This window comes from Triturus cristatus, chromosome 7, assembly GCF_964204655.1.
Source record: "Triturus cristatus chromosome 7, aTriCri1.1, whole genome shotgun sequence".
In the NCBI taxonomy this organism is placed as follows: Eukaryota; Metazoa; Chordata; class Amphibia; order Caudata; family Salamandridae; genus Triturus; species Triturus cristatus.
The window spans coordinates 1479280175-1479297463 of NC_140590.1; the positions used below are offsets into that span (position 1 = coordinate 1479280175).

The 17289-nt window shown below is 45.3% G+C and overlaps 1 protein-coding gene across 1 annotated transcript in view; it reads right to left on the reverse strand.

Moving 5' to 3' along the window:
- Nucleotides 1-874: 874 nt before the first annotated feature.
- The window catches only part of LOC146812214 (protein-glutamine gamma-glutamyltransferase E-like), a 354915-nt gene continuing 338500 nt past the window's right edge, over nt 875-17289 (reverse strand). The window contains exons 14-15 of the mRNA XM_085619244.1: nt 16259-16392; nt 875-2051 (exon numbers count right to left, since the gene is read on the reverse strand). Of these exons, the coding sequence (XP_085475370.1) occupies nt 1889-2051; nt 16259-16392 (297 nt within the window). The 3' untranslated portion in view covers nt 875-1888. The remainder of the gene's footprint in view (nt 2052-16258; nt 16393-17289) is intronic.

Here is a 17289-nt window from a genome sequence, read left to right on the forward strand (position 1 = left end):
ATGACCTGTATGATAAAGTATTGGTCCTTTTATAGTGACCCCTTACATAATGCCAAAGCCACAACTCCCCTAAACTCTTAGGAGCATATGTACAAGCCCCTATCGCCACGGGAAAGTCACTTTTCGTGACGTTCCCGTGGCAATAGGGGCCTTGCCGTACGTATTGCGGGTCTTAACGGTGCCTTTTACATAAGGCACCCTTTCACACTATGTTTAGCGTGAAAGGGGCGTGCAGTGGGTGTTGTGGTCAGCATTCCACCGCAACACCCATTGTATTTGACGCTGCCCCCTATGTACAAGGGTGGTGTACATAGGAGGCAGCTCCAAAATTAAGACCAGTAAAACCCTGGTCTTAAGTTGGCGAAACGAGGAAAAATGCATTATTTCTCCTCGTTTTTTTCTTTTTCCATGAAGGCTGCCTAGTGCAGCACACATGGAAAAAGCAAAATGCCATGGTTTGTTTATGTACAGGAAGGTGTTGATTCCTGTACATAAACAAACCTTTTTAAAAAATGCCATTTAGTAACTTTCATATGTGCTGCATGAAGCAGCATACATGAAAGTTACAAAATGGCATTTTAGGATTGTTTATGTGCAGGAAGGGACACCTTCCTACACAGTAGCGGCCAGTGGTAGGAGTGCTGCGGGGCAGTGGGGCGGGGGTGGAGCAGGGCGGGGGGTAGTAAACTATGGAATACGGCCCAACAGAAGTAAGTAAACGAACAAATAAATAAAACTAATTTCGTTGCCCGCGCTGCATCGCATTTGGCAATGTAGCGTGCGCAACAAAATGTGTTTTATTTTTTATTTATTTGTTTACTTACCTCTGTTGGGCCGTATTCCATAGTTTACTACCCCCCACCCCACCACTCCACAGCACTCCCACGACCGGCCGCTACTGTTCCTACACATAACAGATCCTCCCACGCACACAGACACCATTGTACTCTGGTGCAAGGGTGCCAGCATTGGCGCTAAGTTGTTAAACTTAGCGCCATCGCAGGGGGAAATGCAAGGCTGCACCACATTCTTGTAAAGATGGTGCAGCCTTGCGTTTCCAAAGTGGCGGAGCGTGTCGTTAAGCCCAGGAGGCTAAAGACACGCACCGTCGCTTCTATTGTACATATCCCCATAGTATGGCCATTCATATCTGGAGTGTTGACATGATAATTTCCAGGACTCCAAAGCCACAAATAGGTGTGTATGGGTTAAGGGCCTCCTCCCCCTGACAGTCTTAGTAAAACCCGTTTTTAATTCCAGGCCCTTTTCATTAGTTAATTCTTAAAGTTCTAAAATTGAGATGCAACTACCAAATGCCTCTAGGCAACAATTTTAATGTATTTGTATAGGTACACTTATTTGATTAACATTGCATTATTTTGTTCATAAGAAACATTAACATATTAAACATCAAAGCCGGTTATCACATATTTTAATGCAAGTTGTGAGAAGATAGATTAACAAATGGTTACAGATTCCGCTGTTGCTGTTCAATCATCTTTTGAGTGGCCCACAGGCGTGGGGCGTTTTCAAGATGCTTCGAAAAGAGAGTTTCTTATGGCAAGGATGCAAAAGGCACATGGTAAAATAGTCTTGGGAACATATGTCTGGAAGAAAATATTACTTTTAAATCATGGGTCCATGTTCACATTTTTGGTCTTATGTCACTCTTATTACAGGGTGCGGGAGCCTTAGTGCCTGCAGGTGATGTAATGCCATGAATCAGAAGGTCCAGGGAGGTACCTGATCTGAGAATGCACCCTATCTGTTTTTACCAGTTTCAAACTCATCTACTGAACTTAAATTCAAATTGTTTAAGATAAGAAAAGAGAAGCGGTATTAAGACCTGCAATGTCAGATACCATCATATTACAAACTAACTTTTTCTTCAACTGGAAATTTTATCTTCAACTACCACAACTTCCGCAAACGTTTTTACATTACAAAACTTGTTACAAGAGAAGTTGACTGCAAGCTGCTTGTTGCCCACGGCAATGGGGCTGAAGTCAAACGAAGTTTTTAAAGTCTCCTTTGGCTTTATTGAGATTACTCTGAAATGATAAAAGAAAGTAACAGTTAGTGCACGCAAATTGCCCGATAGAATGGGCACTGCAGTAGAGAAGCTCACTGAAAACCCCTCAAGCAAAGCATCCACATTACACTTGTAACACTAAGAGCCTGATTACGACTTTGGCGATCGTCCCGCAGGGTGCCACTCCAGCAGTCAGCGGGAGGTCCATCAAATCTGTAGTGAGACCGCCCTCCGGACTACGACTGGAATCCAGGTCGGGCGGACGGTGCTGCAGCGATGCCTTTCTAAGGCTCAAAGGAGAGATTAGAGCGGGTCCGCCATGGGACTGCCGCAGCACGCTCCTGCACGGGAGGAAATGCACCATGTCATCCATTCCTTCCCATGCAGGAACTGGGGGGTGCAAAAATACAGGGGGCACATCATATGACCCCTGCATGCACCCTCAGGCACAGAGGCAACAGAGAGCCCTGCAAGGGCCCCCTGTGTATCCTCACCGCCACCCTTTCCATGACTGGCTCACCACTGTGGAAAGGATGGTGGTGAGGAAACTTATAATATACTCAGAGGTGCCACAGCAGCACCTCCAGCATATTGCCGCCTCTGAGAGCTGCACCACTGCTGCAGGGTCACAGAAGCCTGGCAGTTGCAGCGGTCCTGTGGTGGTCTGACAGCCACACTCTGAATACGGCGGTTGGTGCCACAGTGTTGCGGTGCTTGGACCACCACCAGGGGTTTTGCTGTCCAATGGACTGCCAAATTCATATTCAGGCCCTTAGTGTTCTACTATCTTCGATTTCCTCGTGCTTCCATTTTATCCATGTCCATTTCCTGAGTGCACTATTACTTTTTGCATAGCATGACAAACGTACACCAGCTTTGGGAAGTGTACACAGTTATACTATGTGTGGCCTTTGTTCTGTTCGCTAACACACACCAGCTATTGGGATCACAAAGAAGAAAACTGTGAATGCAACTTTTGTCTGAGCCATGGCATGTGGTAAGTTCAACCAGTCTCCCCTTGTCAACTCCACTGCAGCGTGACCGGGTTCTTCCATGCTTAGGAGTTGTGAAATAGTGTTGCAGAAATGCAGTGCTTGCTTACTATAGGAGTTACTGGGTTAAGGTGATGGCAAGCAATCTTGTATGTGTATGTGTGTGTGTGAACTTGCATAATGTATATATATCTGTGTATGTGTGTGTACTTGTGTCTGTCTCTGTGAGTCTTTCTGTGCAATGTGTGTGAGCATTGGTGTATATCCAAGTATATGGGTCTGTGTGTGCGTTTCTGGTATATCTTTGAGTTTATATTTCTGCTTTTTTGTGTTTATAGGCCTGTGTTTGAGAGTGCCTAGGGATTTGGTGAATATCCTATGCCCCTGGAGTCTACTACTAGCATCTGGAGGCCATTCCTGGCTTCCTCAGACTTGTCAGGAATGCCTCTCATATGCCGTGCATCTCTTCCGTAGAGCGCATGGAATATGATGAGTACTCTTGGAATAAAGTGGTATCTGTGTATGTAATGGTCAAATATGATGACAATTCCTGGTATCTGGTCGATAAGGCAAGCATCTTGTGAACATTCCCACAATCTAATGACCATTCTTGACATATTGTGAACATCCCTAGGATTTATTGTGGCCTTCTCTTAGATATTTGAACTTCACTGGAAAACAGTGGCAATATCTGGAAAATTGTGGACATCTCAGGGAGAGACATGATAATGTGGGACAATGCACTGACATGTGAGGATGAAGTTGTTCCTTGCATTTGATGGTGTTACTTGGGTAAATGTTTATGTATGCAAGTCAGCTGGAGATGAGAGTTCTCGATTAAAATATAATAAAGGTTTTGGGGGCAGACGACATGGGAGGTCGTACCTTGGGAGCTTTTGGGCGTGGTGCAATGCAGTGACTCCAAGCAGATTGGGCTATAGCTAGTAGGGTGGGTAGTGGGGCTATATATGTTTGCCCTACCAGCCACCATTTTATGAGTTATCAACATGTTGGCTGGTAGTTTAGGCAGGGTTACATTTAATTCTGTCCGGCCATCCCCCTATTTTGTGCAGGAAGGGTGTAAATTCTGGGGCAAGCGCAGTTGAGTCTGGTGCATAGTGGGATAGCGGGTAGGTTGTCACTATTGGACAGGTGCTAGACAGTGATTTGAGTAAAGCTCAAATGGTTTGAATGTGTTTTATTGTTTCTGGGGTGGGTGATCTAGTTTGAAAGAGGGCATGGGGGTAAGTGTGCACTTACAGAAAGCAGGGAGGTAGGAGGTTACAGTTTAAGTACAAAGACATTTAGTTAGTTTTTGATGTAGAAGACAGCCGTGAGAGATAGTTGAGTTGATGAAGTGTGGGGGGACATTTAGGGGTGGGGGTAGGACAAACAATAGTTGTTATGCATGTATAGTGAGGCAAATAATTTTGTAAGGCAATTGGCCTAAGTTATGTTATGTTTATATTGTGCACCTAATCCAATAAAGCAGCCTTTTCTACACATGAATAGCAGTGTTCTGTGCTGTACACTCTCGCCCAATACTATATTTGCAGCCAGACATATTTTATGCACCAAAAACGCCATGAATGCGACTGTTTTATAGTCAGAAAAGGTGAATGCTTATGGAAATTAGATGTCACTAATAATGAAAAGTTAAATTTTGGTACAAACAATGTTTTTATTGTTAGCAAACAAAGTATTTGATTACATATAAGAGTCCATTTCAAGACAATAGTTGTAGAAAAAAGATTCTTTACTAAAAATCAAACTCTAGTAATTAACGATTGAATTAAAGTATTTCCACAAAATAGCAGATAGAATGAATAAAAATGTAGTTTTTACTCAAATTGAAAAGCTGATCTTTAAATACAAAACAATGTATTTTTCACAAAGAAATACATTATTTATTTATTTATTTTAAGAATTTGTAAAGCGCAAACTGTCGCCATTGCAGGCATCCTGGCGCTGACAGAATCTGAGGAGGATAGGGGGGTGGAACAGAGGGGACTTGGGCTAGCCCGGGAAGAGCCAAGTTTTAACCTTTTTTCTGAAAGGTAGGAGTTCATCGGTATGTTTGATCTCGGTGGGGAGGGTGTTCCAGAGTCTAGCGGCGGTAACCTCAAAAGATCTACCTCCGGATCTGACCTTCTTGAATCTGGGGGTGACCACCAGTTTGGCATCCGAGGAGCGGAGTTGTCTGGTAGGGGCGTACCACACAAACTTGGATTGTAAAGGGGCTGGGCCGGAACCGTGGAGGGCCCTAAAAACAATACAGAGGGCCTTAAATTGCACTCTCTGTCTAAGAGGGAGCCAATGCAATTGTGCCAAGGCGGATGGTCCATGGGATCTCCTCGGGAGCCCCAAGGCTAGTTTTGCAGCCGCAGATTGGACTCTTTGGAGCCTGTCTAATAGATACTCCGGGGACCCGAGCAGGAGGGCATTGCAGTAGTCCAGCCTGCTCAGGATAGTGCATCTAACTACTTGGGCGCGAGCCTGGGTGGGTAGGAGGGACAGAACTTTCCTTAAAGAGCGCAGAATGGCATAGCAGCAGGCAGAGGTTTTCTGAACATGGGTCTCCATGCTGAGCTTGTGGTCAAGCATGACCCCTAAGTTGCGGACAGAGTCTGCAGGCTGTACATTAGAAGCGGTTTCCGGGGGCCAGAAGTTGCTAGGGAACGGACGGGGGATCCTCGAGCCACTGTTAAAAAGCACCTCGGTTTTCCCTGCATTGAACTGAAGTGAATTATTCTTCAGCCACCTAGATGTCTCCCGCAGGCAATTGTGTAGGATCTCTATGGAGATAGAGTCCTCTCCTTCCAAGGAAAGGATCATCTGCGTGTCATCAGCGTAATTAATGGTTTTGATGCCGAAGCTTTGGATCAGAAGAATAAGTGGCCTAAGGTAAATATTAAAAAGTATTGGGCTAATGGCAGAGCCCTGTGGGACTCCGTGTATTACCGGGGAGAAAGCAGATTGGAAAGGAGGTAGAGATACTGCTTGTTGCCTGTCCTGCAAAAAAGAGTGGAACCAATGCAGTGCCGTATCCCTCACTCCTGCCTCCCATAGGCGTCTCAGTAAGATCTTGTGATTCACTGTGTCAAAGGCGGCAGACATATCGAGCAGTATCAAAAATGATGCCTGACTTCTGTCTGCTCGCCTTTGAAGTTTGTTCATGGCGATAATAAGGGCAGTTTCGGTTCCATGAGCAGGCCGGAATCCGAATTGGTCCCCATCCAATAGTAGATGATGTTCCAGGTGGTTGGAAAGGGTGTTACTGACCACCCGTTCCACTATCTTGGCAGGGAACGGCAGCAGTGAGATGGGCCTGTAACTTTTTGAGCAGTCAGGGTCCAGGGAAGGTTTCTTCAGCAAAGGGGAGACTAGCGCTCGTTTCCAGTGGGCAGGGACAGTGCCGGTCAGCAAGGATTGCTGACAAATTAGATGGAGCGGTGGGAAAAGTTCTGCTTCGAATTCTTTCCAGATTTTAGGGGGTACTGGGTCCAGTGGAGACCCAGACACGATCCCTCTAGCTATCTTAGTGAAGAGTTTGAGTGTTAGCGGTGGAAACCTGCAAAGGAATTCTTCTGGAGACACAGCTAAGTTAGGTGCTTGATTCTCCAGAGTAACAGTGTTCAAGGAAAGGGGATTTCCAGCAGTAAGAGGAGTATCCAGATCTTTAAGGACAAGTTCAATTTTCTCCTTGAAGAATATGGCCAGATTGTCACAGAGGTCTTGGGACGGGACGATCGCATTTTTACAAGACTCCGGGTTAGTGACGCTGTTTAGGATGCTAAAAATGCTCCTGGAGTTGTTGGTAGTGTTACAGATCAAGGAGGAGTAGTGATCGGCTTTAGATTTTTTGATGAGAGTTTTGTACGCGTGGACCTTGGTTTTCCACGTGTCTTTGCAAGTTTTATTATAATCACGTCTCCACCTTCTCTCTGCTTGTTTACATTCAAGTTTTAGCAGTTTTAGGTCGACGTTGAACCAAGGGGCAGAGTCTTTACCCCTGCAGGTCCGATTTTTGAGGGGGGCGTGGGTGTCGACCACCCTAGAGATACTGGAGACAAGGGAATTGTAATTGTCGACTGTGCTTTTGTTCACATCAAAAAGTTGTTGCAAATGGAACATTTCACCCGAAGGATGTACGCGTGAGAGAGCCCTCCAGTCTCTGCATTTAATTTACTTGGTCGGTGCCGGGGCCTTGTAAGGGCCAGTCGTCTTGTGAAGAAAGAATTTAACCAATGAGTGATCAGTCCAATCCATTGGAAGAATTTCTCCCATTACCACCAAGTCAGGTGCCTCAAAGATCAGGTCAAGCAGATGACCCGCTTTGTGGGTGGCCTTGGAGGTCAGCTGAGAGAGGCCAAAGCTGTCACAGGTAGAGAGTAGGTTCTTGAGAGCTGAGTCAAGGATACCGTTTTGCCATAGATTAAAATCACCGAGTATAAACAGCTTCTGGTGAGATAAGGCGATATTGGTTAGGGTAGTGATTAGTGCTTGTTGCTGCTGAAGGCTGAATGCCCCTGGTGGGCGATAGCACAAAATCCCAGTGACTATATTTCCGGCGTGGGTCTGAATTGAGAGTCCTAGTAACTCGGTGCCCAGAATAGGGTCAAGAGTAAGGATTTTAATGCTGCAAGAGGCTCTGAAAATGACTCCCACACCTCCGCCTCTACCAGTAGGCCTAGGGAGGTGGAGAAATTTAAACCCGGAGGGGCAGGCAATTCCCGGATCGACCAACCAGTCTGGACGCGTCCAAGTTTCTGTCATGAAAAGGATGTCAAGTTCATGAGAGTCAATCAGAAGTTGGATCTCTGTGCAGTGTTTGGGCAGAGACCTGACGTTTAATAGCCCACAATACAGAACATCATCACAAAGTACATCAGCCCGGGGGAGAGAGGAGGGTGGTAGAGACAGTATTCCTTTGTCGGCAAATTGCTTACCTATTTGGATGAGCTCCTCTCTGGAGTAGGGAGGCCCAGACGGAAGCTGATCCTGATATAAAGGGTCGAAACCGGCAGCATAAGGGGCCCATGGCCCTACCTTGGTGCGGACGGGTGCAGACGGGCTTGCCTTAGGCGCGCCTTCGGCGCGCAAACGTCGCACCCGGTGCGCTTCCTAGGAAAGCACATTTTTATAAGGCTGTGACTAGCGTCAAGGGGGGGCGTGGCCTCAAGGGGGGCGTGGCCTCCACGATCGAGCAGGCAATGGCGGCAAGATTACCTTAGGTGTTTAGACCGCGGCAGCGTTAATATCGGCTGCGCGGCGTCTCCACAGGCAGGTAAATGCCCTGAAGTCGTGAAGGAGGGGGAGAGGGAAAGTAGGTTTTAAAACATACAGAAATTCACAATTTTAAAAATGAGCGGCAGTTCACACTCCCGGCTTCCGCCTCAGGAGGTCTGTCAAGTATGAATACATGCTGATGTTTAGGTAGAATCATAGTTTCTTCCCCAAACAAACCCTAAAAGTTGTATTTTAAAACAATGGCAATGAGATTTAAAACAACGGTAGAAGAAGCTTTTTTTTTTTTTACAGTAAATTTATTAGTTTTCAAAGGGAACATGTAACATGACAGCACAAGACCACCACACCTCTCACATTGTCATCATATACATCTACATTACCGGACTGCCCGCCCATATACAGTCACAGAAACAATCTACATTTGTAATAAGATTTGGATCGCCGATCCTCCCGCCCTCCTACTTTGTCACTCTACCATTCCCTTCCATTTACTCCATACATGTTGGAATTTGGATGGGCAACCCCTGGCCTCATACACCGGTTATTCTTGTGTGGCACACCTGTCCAGTCCCCTCTGCCGTACCCAGGAATGCTTTGTCTGCTCTTGTGCCCTCAATACTCTCCAGAATCCCCAACAGTAGCACTTAGGGTATGAGTGGAACTTCCCACCCAGGACCTCACTCAGTTGGCTCGCCACCCTCGCCCAGTACCTTAAAATGACAAAGCAAAACTAGGTTATTTGATAAAAGTCTGCAGATTCTTCCAGACAACAAGCTCATCTTGTGGATGGGAGACAGCCTGCTCGGTATAGCCTAGTGGGGGTCAGATATGCGCAATGTAGGCAGTAGAACTGGATGAGACTCAGCAGCGCTGAGGTTGTGATTATTCGGGGGGCCATAAGGGCTTATCCCTAATCTACATCATCCATGGGTTCCACCCAACCCTCCCATCATGTTCTCAAATGGTCCAGGGTGGCAGGGGAATTATTAATAAGCGTTTTGTAAACCTGGAGACACCCCCTTAACGCACCTCCCACATGAGCAGTTTGGCTACCAGGTGGCTAAACTCAGGGGGAATTGCACCACTAGGGATGTGTGTCACGAGGGCATGTCAGAGTTGGAGGTATTTATAGAATTGTGTGTTGCACAGGGAGTGTGTGTTCTTTAACTCCTGGAATGTGCAGATTTGCCCCCCTTTCCATAAGTCACCTACCTGAGTAATACCGATAAGGTCCCACTTTTTGATCCCCTTCAAAGTGTCAACCTCCCTCAACCATGTACCCTGCCACAGGGGTGTTTGCAGTGTAACTCTAGCTTCCCAACGAATATGACGAAGCATGGATTGCCATGTCAGAATGACTGACCTGGTGATGCTCGGCATGGTATGGGTCACTGGTGTACTGTACAACATGCTTGGATCTGTGGGAATCCCAGTATCTCTAACTATAGCTGATAGGTTGGATCGGACCACCCCCCGGAAAACCAGTCATTAATCACCAGTAGGCGCGTGGCTAGGTAGTAGAGGAAGAGATTGGTCATCTCCAGACCACCATCATACGGTGCTTTTTGGCAGGGGACCAGAGCCACTCTCGATCATGAATTGCCCCAGAGGAAAGCAGTCGCCATTTTATCTAGAGAATGGAACCATTGCTTCGTGATGCGGAGTGGTATATTCTGCAATACATAAAGAAAACGGGGGACTATCATCATCTTATACAATGCAATGTTCCCCATCGGGTTTAGCGGGAGGGATTGCCAATTCCGAAGATCATATCTGATCTTTGTAAGTAGTGAGGTAAGATTAAGGGGCCAGGTGAGTTCTGGGTGCAGTGCCACCCAAATCCCCAGATAGCAAAAGCTGAGCTGCCGGATCGTTATGTTCATTTGCCAATACACACATTCTTGGGAGAGATGATGGGAACAAATTCAGACTTGTTTGGGTTAAGTCTCAGACCCTAAGCCTCCCCAAAGAGCCTCAGGATTTGCAGTCATCGGGGGCCTGAGCGGGTCAGGTAGGTCATGCATAGGAGCACATCATCAGCGTAGAGGGCTATGCATTCCTCATGAGACTCTTTCCATTGCCAAACTCGAAATTGGTCATAACTTATGATGAGATGAGCTAGGGGCTCTATAGCTAGGGCAAAGAGCAGAGGGAAGAGTGGGCAACCCTGCCTCATCCCCCTACCGATGCAGAATTCGTCCGACAGGACTCAGTTAACCAATACACATGGATTGGAGTAGAGCACCTTTACTAGTCCTCTTAAATAGGGACTAAGTCCTGCGTGGATTAACACGGCCTCCAGATAGCTCCAATCCACTGTATAGTAAGCCTTTTCAAAGTTGACCAGCAGTAGGGCCAGATACGGGGATAGGAGATGAGAGTGGGCCAGCGCCACATGCAGGCGATACAGGCAATGCCTCGTGCTTCTGTGGTGCATGAATCCATACTGGTCAGGATGAATGAGGGTCACTACTACTCTTGTAAGATGAATGGCAATGCCTGTGGCAAATAGTTTGACTTAGGAGTATCATTTGGAAAGGGAGTCCGCTTTGGGGATGACTACAATTATTGCCACATCTCTATTTCTATTGCTTCAGTGTGAAGCGCCTTAAGATGGGGCACTAGAACCTCTCTATACATCAAATAATATTCCGCCGGGTATCCGTCCAGTCCTGGAGTCTTTACCATGGCTATGGCCGTCAAGGACAGATTTATCTCGTCCTCAGAGAGCGACTGGTTAAGTGAATGACCCTCCTCCCCAGACAGCCGAGAGAGTGGCACGTCTCTCACGAAGGAGACGCCCGCATCTGCCATTCTATCCGGCTGCCTGGAGTAAAGTGGGTATAATAAGCTGCAAATAGCTGTGCAATCGCTCCCGAGGTATGCTGGGTGTTGCCATCAGCATCTAATATTGTCAGGAATTATGCAGTTGACTAGGGGGCGGAACGTGAGCCAGTGAAGACGTTTGACAGGCTTGTCATCCCAGCTGTACACACGGGCATTGAAGGACCTCCAAATTTACCTGGTTGCATCAAGGGAGACATAAAAAATGTCCTCCCATACTAGGTCCAACTGGTGAAGTGTTGCACCCTCAAGATCCGTCTCGGACTGCCTCACCTGTTGACTAGTGTGGGCCTCCAGACGGGAGAGGCGGTTGTCTCTGGATTGATATGTACGTTTAACATACCTCGTGGCAAAGCCTTTGATAGTCGCCTTGCTTGCGGCCCATAACGTGCCCGAGTGAGAGACCAAGTCCTTGTTGGTTTGGCAGAACCCATCTAGTTCCAACCCAATCACCTTTTTGCATTATTTTAGCTGCAAGAGCTAGGTGTTGAACCGTCACACGTCATCACAGGCACCCACAGATCCACCAAGATCTAGCAGCAGGGGCATGTGGTCCGATATTCCCCGGACAAGTACATGCATGCCTGCACCCGAGCGACAGTCAGGAGCGAACATAAACAGATAGTCAATGCAGGCACTTGTGCGATGGGCAGCCGAGGTGTGCGTAAATTGTCGAAGACGGGGATTCCAAACTCGCCAGACATCACATAAACCCAACTTTGTGACCCAGTCCCTGAGTTTCTTGGTGTTCGAGCTCCTATGTGAGGAGGGGGCACCGAAGGAGTCCCACTCTGGATTCAAGACTACGTTAAAATCTCCTGCGAGCACCGTCAGTCCCTTGTAGAATACGTTTTGGGGACTAAATTTACTAAAACATACAAATGTGTATTTTCAAAGCATAATACACTTTTGTTTCTCACAGCATTTGCTGCCAGACATATTGTATAAACTAGAAACGCTATGGACACAAGTAGTATAATATCAGAAAATGACAAGATTAATGCTTATGTAAATTAGTTTTTACTATTAAAAAATAGTTAAATTTGAATACAAAGAACAATTATTTTATTGTTGGTGAATAATTTGAGGGGAAAAACATTATTTTCTAAAAATGAAACACTGGTACTTTACCATAAAATGTAAAAAAAGTAGTTTTTTCTAAAATTGAACAATGTGTTTTCCACAACAAAGACAGCTGGTGTTTTGGCACGATTGCATTTTTGTTTACCAAAAAAACACAAACTTGAGTTTTAAAGCAAAGTTAAAGTTACTCAAAACAGTTGCAAATTAAGTTAGGGGGACCAAATTTACTGACTCTCAAAAAATTGTATTTAGGGCCAGAATATGTAGTTTCAAACCATAATATGTTTTTGTTTCTCAGATAATTTGTTTATTAACTATAAATGACTACAGCGGCGGCCGGCATATCTCGCAGGTGGGTGAGCGGATGTGGCATTCCCAAGAGGCGGAAGTGGGGGGGGGGGGGGTGGGTGATGTCCCGCGGGGGACAAAATAAAAAAAATCTAAACTTACCTCGACGGGTCCCGAGTCTTCTCTGCTTCTGCTCTCATGCTCTCCTGCTTCTGACAGGAACAGGAAGCAGGCAGCCAGGCTCCCTCCCCTAAGGCAGTCACAACTCTGCAATGGCAGCATTGTGATTGGTCTGAGCGTCATGACACAGCGCTCAGCCAAGGGCTCGAGGGATGGGTATGTTCTCCATGCAGGCTGTAATGCAGCCTGCATGGAGAACAGGGGAGTGCGCATGGCTAGTTTGGGTGGCCCAAGAGGGCCGACCAAACAGTCAATCTGCACTTTGGAGTGGGCAAACCACTCCTCCCCTGCCCTACTCTGAGAGCAGAGCAAACCCGCCCACCCGCCCGTCGCAAAGCAGCAGGACACGTCAGGAAGCATAAAATGATAATAACTTAAAGTTATCCTTTTATGTTTCTCTTCTTTACACTGCTTAAAAGCAGTGGGGCGACGCTCCTCCGCCATAGCCGAGGAGCAGCCTTTGAATGACTAACTGATATTTGGGGACAAAATCTGGAATTTCCATAAAATGGCCCAGCTATGAAAACGGCACCTATTCGATTGGCCTAGGTTTAGTGATAGAATTACTGTCTAAAGACTAAAATGATGACTCCTCTATACATTTTCATCTGCCTGTCTCGTCCCTTCCAAATATACTTTTTCAATGTAAGACCAAGAACTTAATTTGAAATCACAAAACACGAAGTTGAAAAGTTTGAAGTTACATAGTTGCCTATTACATGTGAAAAATTGGAGGAAAACTATGCAGATGACAGTGTCAAATTACCTACGCAGATTATGTCAATTGCTTGTGAATTGTATAGATATTTGGTCAATTTCTGAAATAATTGAATCATTGTCTGATGTAAGAAGTGTATGTTGTTTGGGGGTGCAGGGCTGTTACTTTGAAGATGCTCTGAACTCTTTCAAAGTGCTACTCATGGGAAAGGTCTTTCTCAACCTCTTTTAAAGCAGCTTCAAGGCCGACTGGTGTTTTTTAACATGACTTGGATGTTTTACTAGGTTCCAGTAAGACAACTCATGTGATGAATCCTGAAAGAACTTACTAGCAAAGGGAGTACCCATGTGAGATGTCTCATACAAACTTTAGGTCCAGCAACATAAGGGCACGGGGTCCTTACAAAGATTATGCTGCGAAAATTGAATAGATGTGGGAGGGCCAAAACCAAATCATATTATATGAAAGAAATTGCCTTGCAAATTGAAAATATTATTGTTATCTTGCTACGTCAAAGTTATGATTCTTTCTAAAATCACCAGGAAATGGCACAATGTAGAGAGACTTTCATCTATTTCCTGCAATTCATAAGAAAATTAATTTATGCATAGTTAGCAACTTCTCCAATGTTCACAAAACACTGGTCGAATATGTGGTGAGAATCTGTGGCCTCTAAGCATGACGTGTGATGATATTTTTCACAAGTATGAGACTGTGAACATTCAAAATTTAAGGAAAACAAGGCATTCACAACAGTCGAATTTTTGGTGTTAAACATGATGGCTTTAGAATACCAGAGGAAACACTTGTGTATGTGAGCTGTAAATGTCAACTGGGTTGGTTCAAAGGAAAGAAGTGCAGTTTGCGATGAGGTGCAATGTGGATACTGCTGACTTCAGGAAACCACTAACTCAATAATAATATTAATATGTATTCCTTTTCACAAGTTAGCCATAAAAGTTTGAAATTTATCTTTTGAAAACATCTTTTGTACACAACACTTTTTTATACCAGATTCTTTTTGGGCCGACACAATCATATAAGATGTAGTCAGCACAATGTACCTCAAAGCTCGTCCATTTTGGTCTCTGCCAACCAACACTCTCAAGGTGAATTACAATTTCACTATGCTAATGTGTGGGAGGAACACTTGAATGACATTTTCTTTCTATTGATTATCTACATCAAATACGCCCTATTTTGGGGAAAACACAAGGAATTTATCTACACTATCTCCACTTGGTCACAGAATAGTGCATGACTCAAGCCGAAGTTAACCTTAGAAGATTGAACAAGCATATCAACCTTTAACAGGAGAGCGGGTTGACAAAGTCCAAGGATGCCTTCATGTGACACTGGGAGGGTCCATTTTGTGTCTCTCAGCAAATGAGGCAAAGTACCCGTTTATGCATTCTCAAGGCTAGCCTTTATAGAGGCTGTACAAGAGAATTCCATAGGCACAGAAAGGTAAAATGTAAATAATGTATGCAATAACTATTAATTGTAGGAGAGTTGACCTCAATTTAGATGCTAGGGTGGTGGAAAGTCATAAATTGTCAATTCTTTGCCGCTGAGGCAGTACAACCACACAATTTACACTCTCAAAAACAACAGACAGGCCCAACCCAACTGAGTGTATGGGACCAATGTGCAATTCCTAAAATACTGCTCCGCGACTCTTGAGCAATGCCTGACACTGTGGAGAGAGGCAGGGTCCAACACTTAGTATGGCAGGAAAACCCATTTCTCTGTAGCCCGCCTCCTCTGTTTAGCAGTCACCAAGTGAAGACTCTTCCTCCTGGGGGGCTGGGCAGCAAGGGGTGCCTGGGTTGTTTTTCCTGCCAGTCCAGATCAGATAACCTCCAATCAATGTTTTTCAGCAGTAAGCTACAAGGGACTCTTCTACATTCCCCGAAAAACTATGGGCCTCATTTAGATTTTGGAGGATCGGTTACTCAGTCATAACGGTGATGGATATTGCGTCCGCCGAAATATAAATCCCATAGGACATAATGGGATTTATATTTTGGCGGACGGGATATCCGTCACCGTTGGGACGGAGTAATCCATCCACCAAAATTCAAATCAGGCCCTATAACTTGATATTTTAACAATATTGCTCCCTTTTCAAGGGTTTGCCAAGGAGTGAAGTGCTGGACATTGGCAAGCTAAACTTAACAGATGTGTGAAGGCGGCTCTCTTTCCATATACCTGTAATCCAGCTGCCAGGTTGCAGCAGCCTCTTCTCATCCTCTTCAGATTTGGACAGGTAGTTGTAACTGATGCCAAGGCTAGCCCATACATACACTTAGCCTAGAAATCACCAATTTAGTGAAACATGAAGTCAGTGAAGGAGGTATTCAGAGGCCTTTGCCTGTTTTTGAGGAGCATATCACTATTTATTTCAAAGTTTAAAGTTACTTTGCAAGCATTCTTCCAATGCATTTTTCTTACGGAAAGATAAAATGCTGAAATAAGGTTATTTTGCAAATACATTTTTGGAAACACTTGGTGTGTTTCATGCTACTATGGCGCCTATCACAAGTATGTTGAAAGTTCAGATTTGGACACAACTGTTCTTTCCTAACCTGGATTATGATGGGCTGTTTAATGTAAACTACTCCTCACTTCACACACTTAACCAGTAAAATAATAGTGGAAAATATCCAGTGCTCGGAATGTTAGAAATTCCTGTAGACATTTGAGTGTTCTAGCCTATTTCTTTGATTATTCCTCATTCAGAGGTTTGAAACTCCCAATACGATGAGCATTTTTCTTAAAAGAGACACTGAACACCAAGGTGACGTTATTGGCATTTGCTAAAACACAGGAAGGACATCCTACATCATGAATAGTTCATTGTCCACTTACGTTATCTCTAGTACTGCGTTTATCAAGGAGGCACCCACAATAGTCAGTTTGCCATCTGTTAATTCCTCGGAGAGAGGGTTGGAAAATGTGACCTCTCCTTTACCAGGCTTGTTCACAACAAATGGACCAGGCACCTGCAGGGCAAGATAAAGTGATTTAGTACAGAGGAAAAAATGGAGAGCGAATGTAATAAAGAAGAATAAAACGTGGGGAGAAAGTGAGAATTGGGAAAGCAAGGTGGGACCAAAGTTAATAGAAACAATATGGGACAGGAAAAAAGGAAGGCAAAAGTGAAGGGGAAGGTACTGAAACGGGGAAAGAGTTAGGTAGAGCTATTGATAAGTGAGCAGGATGGGGCTACGGGATCTGAGTGAGACAAGCACTGAGGGAAGAAAAGATAAGATTCTTTAAGACACAGATGCACAGAAATTAGTCATGCGTGGCAGTGAGTGTGGGGAGAAATAATATGTAGGTCACAGGAAGATATAAACTTCATGATTTTTGAGAATACAATGGGGCAGATTTACGAGTACTGGCGCATCTCTGCAAATCAGCAGGGATGCGCAAGAAAAGATGCGACACGCAATTCCCTCCCTTCTCCACCAAAAATGCATCGCATTTACAATGCGGCGCACCGTGGTGCAAGGATAGGGCGAGGCGTGTCGCATCCTGAGGCGTAAGGGCGGTGAATTGCTGGAGTCGTGTCGCAAGCACATTTTGGCTCCTGCACTGCTCAGGGGCGCCCTATGCCTAACATGCTGCATCACTCCCTACGCCTGCTTCAAGCAGGCACAGGGTTTTGACGTAGAATGGACGTAAAAGTGACTCCGTGAAATCTTGTAGATTTCACTGCGTCACTTTTACGAGGCGTTCCTGCGACGAAACGCCCACCCTGCGCCGGAACGCCCACATGAAACCTAATGCAGGTTTCATTTGGAGCAGGGCTTTACAACGTGACGCTTCTCCCTAGATTAGTCACGTTGTAAATAATGCGCAACGTGGTGCATGGTTTACGCCGCTGCTGCGTCACA